This window comes from Solanum dulcamara, chromosome 1, assembly GCF_947179165.1.
Source record: "Solanum dulcamara chromosome 1, daSolDulc1.2, whole genome shotgun sequence".
NCBI lineage: Eukaryota > Viridiplantae > Streptophyta > Magnoliopsida > Solanales > Solanaceae > Solanum > Solanum dulcamara.
In genome coordinates this window covers 9,935,714-9,945,929 of record NC_077237.1, presented here as the reverse complement: position 1 = coordinate 9,945,929, position 10,216 = coordinate 9,935,714, and the positions used below count along the sequence as shown (strand labels likewise).

At 34.1% G+C, this 10,216-nt stretch overlaps 2 protein-coding genes across 7 annotated transcripts; one reads left to right on the top strand and one right to left on the bottom strand.

Annotated features, from left to right (window-relative positions):
• Positions 1 to 1,359: 1,359 nt before the first annotated feature.
• On the top strand, positions 1,360 to 6,953 carry LOC129901401 (protein SENSITIVITY TO RED LIGHT REDUCED 1). Of its 6 annotated transcripts, none has more exons than XM_055976572.1 (3): positions 1,360 to 1,467; positions 1,665 to 1,737; positions 3,727 to 4,906. In XM_055976572.1, exon 3 carries the CDS (start codon positions 3,757 to 3,759, stop codon positions 4,597 to 4,599), a length of 843 nt encoding a protein of 280 aa, XP_055832547.1. In that variant the 5' UTR covers positions 1,360 to 1,467; positions 1,665 to 1,737; positions 3,727 to 3,756; the 3' UTR covers positions 4,600 to 4,906. The 6 variants fall into 6 exon arrangements, 4 of the variants coding, with proteins under 4 accessions (XP_055832547.1, XP_055832529.1, XP_055832537.1 ...); XM_055976554.1 differs by having other exon boundaries at positions 3,692 to 4,906; XR_008769835.1 differs by lacking the exons at positions 1,360 to 1,467; positions 3,727 to 4,906 and adding exons at positions 4,941 to 5,028; positions 6,816 to 6,953 and having other exon boundaries at positions 1,474 to 1,737.
• A 29-nt stretch (positions 6,954 to 6,982) lies between these two features.
• Positions 6,983 to 9,074, bottom strand: LOC129901427 (receptor kinase-like protein Xa21). Its single transcript, XM_055976600.1, has 2 exons — positions 7,222 to 9,074; positions 6,983 to 7,072 (listed from the first exon to the last, which is right to left on the bottom strand). Exon 1 carries the CDS (start codon positions 8,878 to 8,880, stop codon positions 7,741 to 7,743), a length of 1,140 nt encoding a protein of 379 aa, XP_055832575.1. The 5' UTR covers positions 8,881 to 9,074; the 3' UTR covers positions 6,983 to 7,072; positions 7,222 to 7,740.
• Between the last annotated feature and the right edge of the window lie 1,142 nt (positions 9,075 to 10,216).

The window sequence follows — 10,216 nt, the reverse complement described above, 5'->3', positions numbered from 1 at the left end:
TTTTTTTACTCAAAAAAACTAAATTAAAAAAATCCTAATTGAATATATAAATTATTGACGTTCTATAATGAAATAAATGAGTAGAGAAAAAAGTGAATATTTTAATAATAATTAAAACTCTAATGTATACTATTTATGTTTTTTAATCTAAGTATTTGTAGTTTTTTATTTAAACACATTGAAATTATAAGTAGAACATTTTTTTTATCAGTTTGTAATTAAAATTTATGTTATTATTTATGATTATTATTTTAATATTACATGTATTTATATATATATATGCATGTTTCAATTCTCTCTTATTCTTAAATGTCTGAATAGATAAACGATTTTTGTTTGTCAATAATAAAGTATTTTTTAAATTAAAAAATAAAAAATTACTTACAGTACAAATAGATAATCTTTAAAAAAAAATTAGGATATACCTTTATTTTTATTAATATTTTTTGTATTATTTTTGAAATATATTTAAAAGCTATTATATTATTTATTATTTTTACTTATATAAATAGTTGATGGAAGATCGAAAATCAAAGGCAAAATAGATATTGCATGAGATAAGGGAGGAAAATGATTATTATTGAAAGTTGGAAGAAAAATTAATTTTTAAACCAAGGGGAAAAATGATTTTGACCAATTATAGCCGTAAATATTGCTCCGTAAAGGTAGTCTTGGGCTCTTGAGCAAATCAAGTGGATTGAACACTTGGAACACACCCCAGCCATGGTGATTCAAGAAAGGTTCAAAAGAATGGGTGATTTAATGCTAAAATTTAGAAAAAGAGTTACTCTTATTTAATTTTTTTTTATATTTTTTATTTTCATAAATTCTAAAAAAATATTGTGATAGATCATAATTTAATAATTATTTTTTCTTTTTTAATTGACAGTATAACAGTTTTTTGTAATATTTTGTAACACAAGCATAAATATATATAAATTATTGTAAGTTACATAACAACACAAGTGTTTAAATCTCTCTTATTGATTATAGTTTGAAAACTTTTTAATATAATCAATTGTTATATGAACTATCAAAATTATTATAAAAGTGTTTAAAAATAAAATTAAGATCTCACTTCATTGAATATGTCAATTAGAGTATTATTTTTTTCCTTATATAATATTTCGTAATATTTTAAATTACAAAAATTAATATTATAGTAATTATTATTTTATACGACATTCAAAGTTAAGATATTTAAATCTAATTATTTGATGATTTATTTAGATTGAGCTTGATATGTTTAATTAGATATCTCAAAGAGTTGAACATAATTTTACAAAGTCAATATTAAAATATGATTGATTTAAATTGAAGTGAATTTGATATATTAAGAGATAAAATTAACTGTAACAAATAAATAGATAATTTTTTAAAGTGTTCTATTGAGTGCTTCTCAGAATTAATATTACAGTATCATTTTACATCGCCTTCATCAGATCTGGTTCTCTTTTATGTAAGTAGGTATGTATCTCCTTCATCTTTTGTCTGCTCACTTCTTTTGGTTCTTCGTTTAGTCGGTCGAATTTATTTCCTTTTTCTGCATCTTCGGTATGTTTTCGTATTTGAGCGAACTGAATTTGGGGGATTTTTGCTTCTTATTTTTAGGGGCCTTGAACCATTGGGTGCAACTTTATTTTCTTTTCTCCGGTGTTACAAAGGCGCGCTTAAACCCCGAAGCCAGGCTCAACTTCACTGTCATCATCAAAGCTCTAAGAGATACTTTTCCTAGAGGTGAGTTAAACCATTGATATTTCACTTTATCATAAAAACATTCAATTTCTTTGTGCATATATTTGTTATTCATGCTTATAATTATTAGTCTTGGATTTAACATATATATATAATGTATGTTTTCTCCATTTGCCCCTTTTCTCAATGAAGCCCACACTTTATTTAAGCCCCTTTTTTGCGCTTTTTGCTTTTGATAACACTGGTTTTCTCCTATTGAAATTCCTGCATGAACAAATAAATAATCTTTCCTAAAATCACATGTTTGTGGAGAATTTCACCTTATTTTGAAATATGCTAATTAACTACCCTTCTTATTATCCCGTGCTTATAGCTAGAAGCCTAGAACAGAGTTTAATGTTCAAGATACTTGACAATACAAAGTTTATTAGGGACTAACACAGACCTGTTTATGGAATAAACTTGCATCTTATTTCAGACAATAAATAAAGGAAAAAAGCAATTGAAAGGATAATCATTAGACTAAGACACAAATTTTGGAGGTGAGTCGTGTGAACGTCTTAACAGATAAACATACATCTATATCCAGTTTTAGGGAACCAACTAAAAGAAAATAAAAAACTAGAAGAGAATCATTTCCATGCTCTCTTAATGAAGTGTTTTTGCCCTATTTGAGAGGTTTTTCGGGGAAGTGGGGAGGTGTAGCCTTCCATGAAGCCCATTGTAGGGTCCTACAAACATGCTGCTATCCGCCACCGAAGCGCTCAAGGGATTCGTGCACACTGGGAGGGAGCAGGCGAGCTATCATTAATTAGTGATAACATGCAGCATGTGAGCTTTCCCAGGATGATTTGGACTGAAAGAAAATATGATTTAGCCAACAATCATAAAAACTACTGCTACTATTTAGATTTCATTGGTAGAACTGCTTCTCTAATCTCTACCAATGGAATGGACTATCCTTCTTTGAAAGATAGCTTCAAGCACTTTTCCTAAAACTGTAGATCTACCGAAAGTATAAATAAGTTCTGTAACTTGGACTAACAGCTTCCTCTCTTAGCATTTATAGATGTCTTATGGTTCTTAATTATCAAATGAGGTGACGAGATAAATTGGGCTGATGAGACACCAGCACAAAAATGATGATTCTGTTCTCTCTTTCAAAATGATATAGGAAGGATATTGTTTAAGTACTTACATAACAAAGTGCTGAGAAGCCTATGCCACGTAATGCAGTTTCTACCAGTTGTATTTACTATTTGGTTTGTGAACTATCTCCGGATGTGGAAGTTCAATTATCCATTATTGATAGACAATTTGCATTAAGATCTTTAGTAAATGTTATTGAAGTAATCCTTCATTCTTGAATTGTGGGTGTTATGATATGCTACTAAAAGTTAAGAAGTTGTCTGTATCCAATATGCTACAACAGTTAAGACATTGTGTGGCAGGACACAGTAATAGTATATACTAAAACTGTAATATGTGTAATTCTTGTGCTTATATTTCTGCTTATGTTCATTATGTGTACACTCTTTTCGTATTGCTATGACTTTGAAAAAGATCATCTTACAGCTTTTTCTAAAATCAATATTCATTTTCTCCTAACAGCTCATAAGACAATCATAGGACACTAGACATTCTTAATTCATTATGAAAAAATTCTTAAATTGTCTTGAAAACCTCAAAAAGTAGAAGCACTTTCTGTATACATGTCGAGTAGTACTTTGTATCTTTTTAGTGTGTCTGCTGAAAGCTTCAGAATAAAGAGTCATTTTTTTGATTAAGTAAATGTTTCATTGAAGGCATCAAGAAGATGCAAATTAGTTAGAAAAGTAGAAGCAAAAATAGTTGGTCTGCTGGCTTTACTACAATTATGCTTCAGAATAAAGAGACATTGATCGAAGTAAAGTGATTTTGATCGTGCAACTGGCCTTTGGAAATGTCAAGTTAGAATTCTAACATTCACACTCTTAATAATATATTTTCCTTTTAGGTCCTTGACTAACGACATATTTCAAACATACTCAGTCTGTGTCATTCTCAAGTAGCTATAGAGGAATGGCTGCATCAGCAAAGACACCAGCTCTTGACAAGCCTAACCCAGCTGAAGATTGGACAGTTGTATTGCCTCGTCGTGGAAAACAGAAAAGAAGTTTTCATAAAGTTATCATCCACGAACGCCAAAAACAAGAACAATTGTGGACTCCAGCAGATATTGAGACCAATCCAGTAAGAGAATCTAAATTGATGCAGAAGATACAAACCTGCATTCAGAAACTTGAGAGCTCTTCCTTCTGGTTGACATTTTTGGATCAGTTACAAACCCCTGAAATATTTGATTGGTTTCTAAAAGCTATGGGCTCAGAAGGAAAGATGCAGATGGTAATATATGGAATTGGTAGCATAGAATCGTATGAGCCTCCTAGATTACAGCTTAGTCTTGCAATCTTAATGACAAGAAGGTTTAGTTGGATTGGGGAGGTAGAGGTATTTGATCCAGTGATCTCTCTGGCAGAATCTAGGGTGCTGACAACTCTTGGCTGTTCTGTCCTAACAGTCAATGAACAGGGTCGACGGCAAGCTTTAAGACCTACGATGTTCTTCATGCCACATTGTGAAGCTGAACTGTATGACAATCTTTTAGAGGCAAATTGGAGGCCTGATCTGTTGAATAATATTGCACTGTTTGGAAACAGTTTTGAGGCATATGAGCAACACTTGTCAGTGTGCAAAAACCTTAGTCTTGCTGATTCTAGGAAGCATATCGTAGCAATCAGGCAGTTCGTAAAAGAGCTTGCCGTTGATTCTTTTTCAGATGATCTATTTCGAGCCTTCCATGGTTCAAGTTGGCATTTTTTCAACGTTGATCCTCATTCAGATTTATGTGATGCTAAACCATGAACTCTTGTTTTCTGGATCATACTCTTCATTGGAACTTGAATATCAAATTTTTATTATGATTGAGGAAAATTCACCTATTTAACCTTTTGTTTCCTCGAATTAAAGCCTGTTGTCGAGCTCTCAGCCTTTCTATTGGTGACACCCAGAGTGGGCTGAGATGCTGCATCACTGATGCATGACTGTTTCTTTATGTGCACGCCTTTTTGAACATGACTCTTTTATCCTATATGACCCTTGATGTTTCCAAATGAGATGTATTCATGATTTTATAAAAAGTCGGGAATAAAACATCCTAGCTGCTTTACAATCCACTAACTGTCTGGTTTCTGATGTTTCAAAAGCAATGCTTGAATCTCACACATGGAGATGGGAGAGTTGATGCGTTGTGGTCTTTGACTTGGGGCTTCCTTATGACTATCTGAATAAGAGGTGAGTGATAGTACATATTTAGCTTTTGCATCATATGCTGTAAATTACTTGAGTCAAGGGTCTATTAGAAATAACCTCTCTAGCTTCCTCACAAGTCGCACCCCACTTGTGGAATTACATTGGTATGTTGTTGTTATTGTTGCTACGTCAAATGCCGTAAATGCTGTCATGATGAATTGAATCGTAGCATCTTCTTGAATAACAAATGCTATGGTTGCTGTAGTCAACAGTCATGTCTGGGATCAACTGTAGGTTGGGATTTGATTATTTCAATTCCATTTGAATTGTAATTTGACCTTCTATGTATTATAGAGAAGAGAGTTGTCCTTTTAAGTGATTTGATTATGTAAATGTCCCAAGCCCATATTTTGCGATTTGGCCTAACAGGCCTAACGAATTTGTCCATTTTCGAACATAAAAATGTGCATGTGATGTGAACTTCAGTTATCATTTAAACAGTTTTTCAGTTTCATCTCCCATTAGAATGGGAAATTCGCCTCAGGTGTCATATGCGTTCTTACTTCAAAAGTTTGTGAAAGCTTGTTAGTCCTTCTCTTTTCTTCCACCCTCCGTCATGGGTGTCATCGTAAATATCTTTTACACTAGGGATAAGAGGCAAATATGTTTCTCAACTTTGTGTTTTAGAGCGGATATCTCTTGATAAAAAGGTTGTGGATATATATTCTTGATGTCTAACAAATGGTGCATATAGACCCTCTTTGTCTCTTTTTTGTTAACAGATCTATATTTACCGAATTAAAAAGATATCTTAAAATTGGATTTTTCATTTCAAAATGCCACGTGGCTTTAAAAAATTAAACCTGATCTAGACTTGACCCAACTAAAAAAATTCAATCCTTCTTATATTCAATCATCAACCCGTGGCCCTGATGATGATCTTGTTTAAGGCGAACAAGTGTCCTAAGTCTAAGTCATCATTTGTTAAAAGTAGCATGTCATTTTTTGGAATTAAACAAAACAATTTTAGATTTATTATTTTAATTTAGTAAAAATATAGTTCTGTTAACCAAAAAGATAAATATATACCATTTGTTAGATGATGAGGATATATATGCACCAATTTATTAACAAGAATATATCTGCCTTAAATTGCAAAGTTAAGGATATAACTATGATATGTGGGGGCTAGCAATATATATGTACACCAAATTTCAATGAGATTGTTGATCATTATTGTCCCAAAAGGAATATAGAGACATCCTAACACTTTTTCCTCCCTCGTTGATTTCTAAAGGGAAAACTGATAAAATACTTAAAAAGGGTGAGCAAATTAGAGTTTTAAGCTGCATACATTTACAGTGTAAAAACTATTGAATCACAAGATCTGGTCTTTGATTCACCTGCAAGATTCATTGAACATTTCCTTTTTAAACAAATAGTTAAATATTACAGAAGGGAATGAATCAAAAATATGAAGGGGAAGAAAAAAGAGAAATATATTACCATGCTTGCAAACAGAAAGCAATCAAACCATAGTCACTTTTAAAGGTAAAACAGTTTCAGAATCACTCAAATATGAAATCATAAAATGAGGAAAATGCAAGACTCTGAAGTACAAACAGTACATGACTACAAGTAGCACAATAGGACGACTTTACTATAGAAACCAGGTAGCCGAAAAACAACATATTAGCTTGCATCTCAGAAAGAACACCACAGGAAGAGATGCTAACTTTTACATTTCCAAAAATGTGTTCTTGATTTTGTTAAGCCTCTTGACTACATCTTTCATGGTTATTCTTGATCCTGGATTTTCATTCGTGCAGTCCAAAGCCAATTCTATCATGGAGGCTATGCAGAATTCACTTTTAGAAGTGATACGTTCTTCCTTATGAAAAAGATTGGCATCCACAACTTCCATCATAGTTCTTGGAAATGCTCGCCTGATCCACTCCCTCAAACAAAGATTTTCATTATGTATCGCTTCATCTGTCGGCCTTCTTTTTTGCCAAAACCTCCATCAACATGATGCCATAACTGTAAACATCACCACCAGTGGATACTATCTCCTCTGAACCATATTCTTAGAATAATGAAAATGAAAACTAATTATTACTCATTTGAAATATAACAATAATTATTTACTATCAAACACTTGCTTTTATTTATTTCTAGATTTTGGAAGGGCTTAATTATGATTTGTTAAATAAAAAAAGAATGAGACTAATATACCTGGTGCAATATATCCAAGAGTGCCCAATGTCTCGGTATGTTCCATGGACTTGCTTACAACTAAGATTTTGGAGATTCCAAAATCACCAACATGTGCCACCATATCTTCATCCAAAAGAACGTTGGCTGGCTTTAGATCTCAATGAACAATATTAGTATGATGACTATGATGCATATATTCAACTGCCATAGTCACATCATACATTATGGCAATTCTTTGAAGAAGGTTCAAGTGACAATCTTCTTTGTACAGCCAATTCTCAAGACTCCCGTTTGGCATATACTGCAGGACAAGCACTCTAATGTATTGCTAGAGCAAGTAGTAATCACCGGTACAAGATTTCTGTGCCTAACATTTCTCATCACTTCAGATTCAGTATCAAACCTCTTGCATAGTTCCTCATTTTCCAAACCCAGAACCTTTATTGCCACCACAATTCCACTAGATAATGTGCCTTTGTACACAGAGCCAGAACTTCCCATACCAATTAAATTGGATCTATCAAAATTATTTGTTGCTCATTGAATCTCGCGATAAGAAACCAATTGATAAGTCCTGATTCCCGGTACCCTTTCCACATCTTTGGACTTCCCTTTCTTCTGTCGTTTCATAATCCAAATCAAAACCAACACGAATATCAGAAAGGTTGAAGCAACCACTGGAGTGACAATGTTTAGCACAATTTTCTTAGATTTTGATTGATGTCCAAGATTAGTGATAGCACAAGCAGGAACATCCAATATGTGCGTTCCACGTAGACCTCTGTTCCCAAGAAATGATTGCAAAGTGGAATTTGCAAACACTCCACCACTAGGTATTACACTTTCTAAATCATTAAATGAAACATTGATGGCTTTAAGGTACAAGAGTTTTTCCAAAGACTTAGGAATAGGATCTGACAAGGCATTTAAAGACAAATCCATGAATTCTAAGCTTATCAAGTTGGCAAAGGATAATGGAATTTGGCCTGAAAATGAATTGTTTGACAGGTCAAGAGACTGTAGGTTTTTGAGTTCCCCCAAACTGTTTGGTATCTCGCCTGAAAACTGGTTACCGGAAAGATATAGATCTACAGTGGCTTTCAGTTCTCCAATATCCAGTGGAGCTTCTCCCTCTATAGAATTCTGTGACACGTCTATGTGGAGAAGGCCACTCGTCTTCCAAAGACTCAAAGGAAGCTTTGATGCAAAATGGCTATAACCCAACGAAAGATATTGTAGCATGCTAAGATTTCCTATACATGCTGGAATTAACCCAAAGAGATCAGCTAATTGAACCAAATTAGATAAACGACATACCGCCTCTGGAATATGTCCCTGCAATTTATTGTCAATTAGAGATAGTCCTTGGAGTTGTTTAAGCTTACCGATATCAGAAGGGATACTTCCCACCAAGTTGTTTCCTCTTAGGCTTAGAGTTGTTAGACTGCTCATGTTGCCTATACCTGTGGGGACGGGGCCATTGACGTATGCATCTATTATTACAAAGAATTCGATAGTAGATGAAAGATTTCCGATTGTATCGGGCAAAATACCATTCAACTTATTCTTACTCACATCAAGATCTTGCAGCATCCTACAGTCCGCCAAAGAATTGAAGAATTGCAACTCATGCTCTCTAGGTTCATTGGTAAGTTGATTATGATTTAGGAGCAGCATTTGCAGCTCACGAAGAGTTCCCAAATTAGTTGGAATACTGCCACTGAAAAAGTTGCTATTTAGCTCCAACGCCTTAAGTTTGGAAGCATTTGTGATGTGCGGAGGAATTTCCTCGTAGAGATGATTTTTAGACAAGTAAAGTCCTTCAAGGTTCGGAAGATGAAGACTTGTAGTGGCTGGAATTCTACCCGAGAGGTTGTTGAGATTGAAAGCAATCATTTCCAAAGAAGATATGTTAAAAATAGCCTTCGAAATTTGACCAATAATATTATAATTTTGGCCAAGGTTTAATTGCCTCAAATTTGACAGCTTCCCTAACTCTGGAGGAAATTGCCCCCCTATGAGATTGTTTGGACAATCCAAATATTGTAGAATGGATATATTTCCCAATGAACCGGAATAGTCCCACTTATTGCGTTACCTCCAATAAAGAACACCTTGAGCTTAGCTAAACAACCAAATTTCTGGGTATGTCTCCAGTTATTTTGTTGTAAGATATGGACAACTGTTCGAGCTCGGTGAGTTGGCAAATGTTGGAAGGAATGCAACCAGAAATTTGGTTCTTAGATATACTTAAATACTTCAGATTTGACACAATATTCCCTTCATCAAGCAAGACAGGACCAGAAAGGCTATTGACTCCCAGATATGCGGCAAGTAGCGACGAGATATTAAACAGAGTTGCAGGAATGGAACCGTTAGTTGATTTTCGCCCAAGGACAGCTCTGCAAGTTGGTTTAAATTACCAATCTCCTTCGGAATGTTGTCGTTGATTCTATTACTGTACAAACTGAAATTCATGAACTTTGTGGCATTTCCAATAGAAGGAGGGATTATGCCTGTGAGGCTATTGTTGGTGAGACTCAAGACCGTGAGTTCAGGTACATACCATGACCCTTTCCACATTTCACCACTGAGTTTGTTGAAAGCCAATGAAATCTTTCGAACTTTCTGGGGTTGAAATAGGCTTGTTGGAATACTTCCTTGGAGCTGATTGTTTTGAATATCAATGATTTGCAAGCGAGGCAAGTGGCCAACGCCATAAGGGATGGCGCCATGGAATTTGTTGTTCCCAAGATTGAGCTCTTTGAGAAAGGAAAAATTGGCCAAAGACGGGGAAATTGTGCCTTGAAGTTGCAAACTAGGAAGAGCTAAGGCCACAACCCTTTGCCGTTTTGGACTGAAAGTTACACCAAACCAAGAGAAAAAAGAAGTATTGTTGGTCCAGTTATTGGCCAAAAAATGAATAGGACTTGTAATAAGATATAGAAAATTGAACTAGAAAGAGAAGAATCAATAAGAAAATGTGCTTCTACTATGCACTAGAAATAGAATA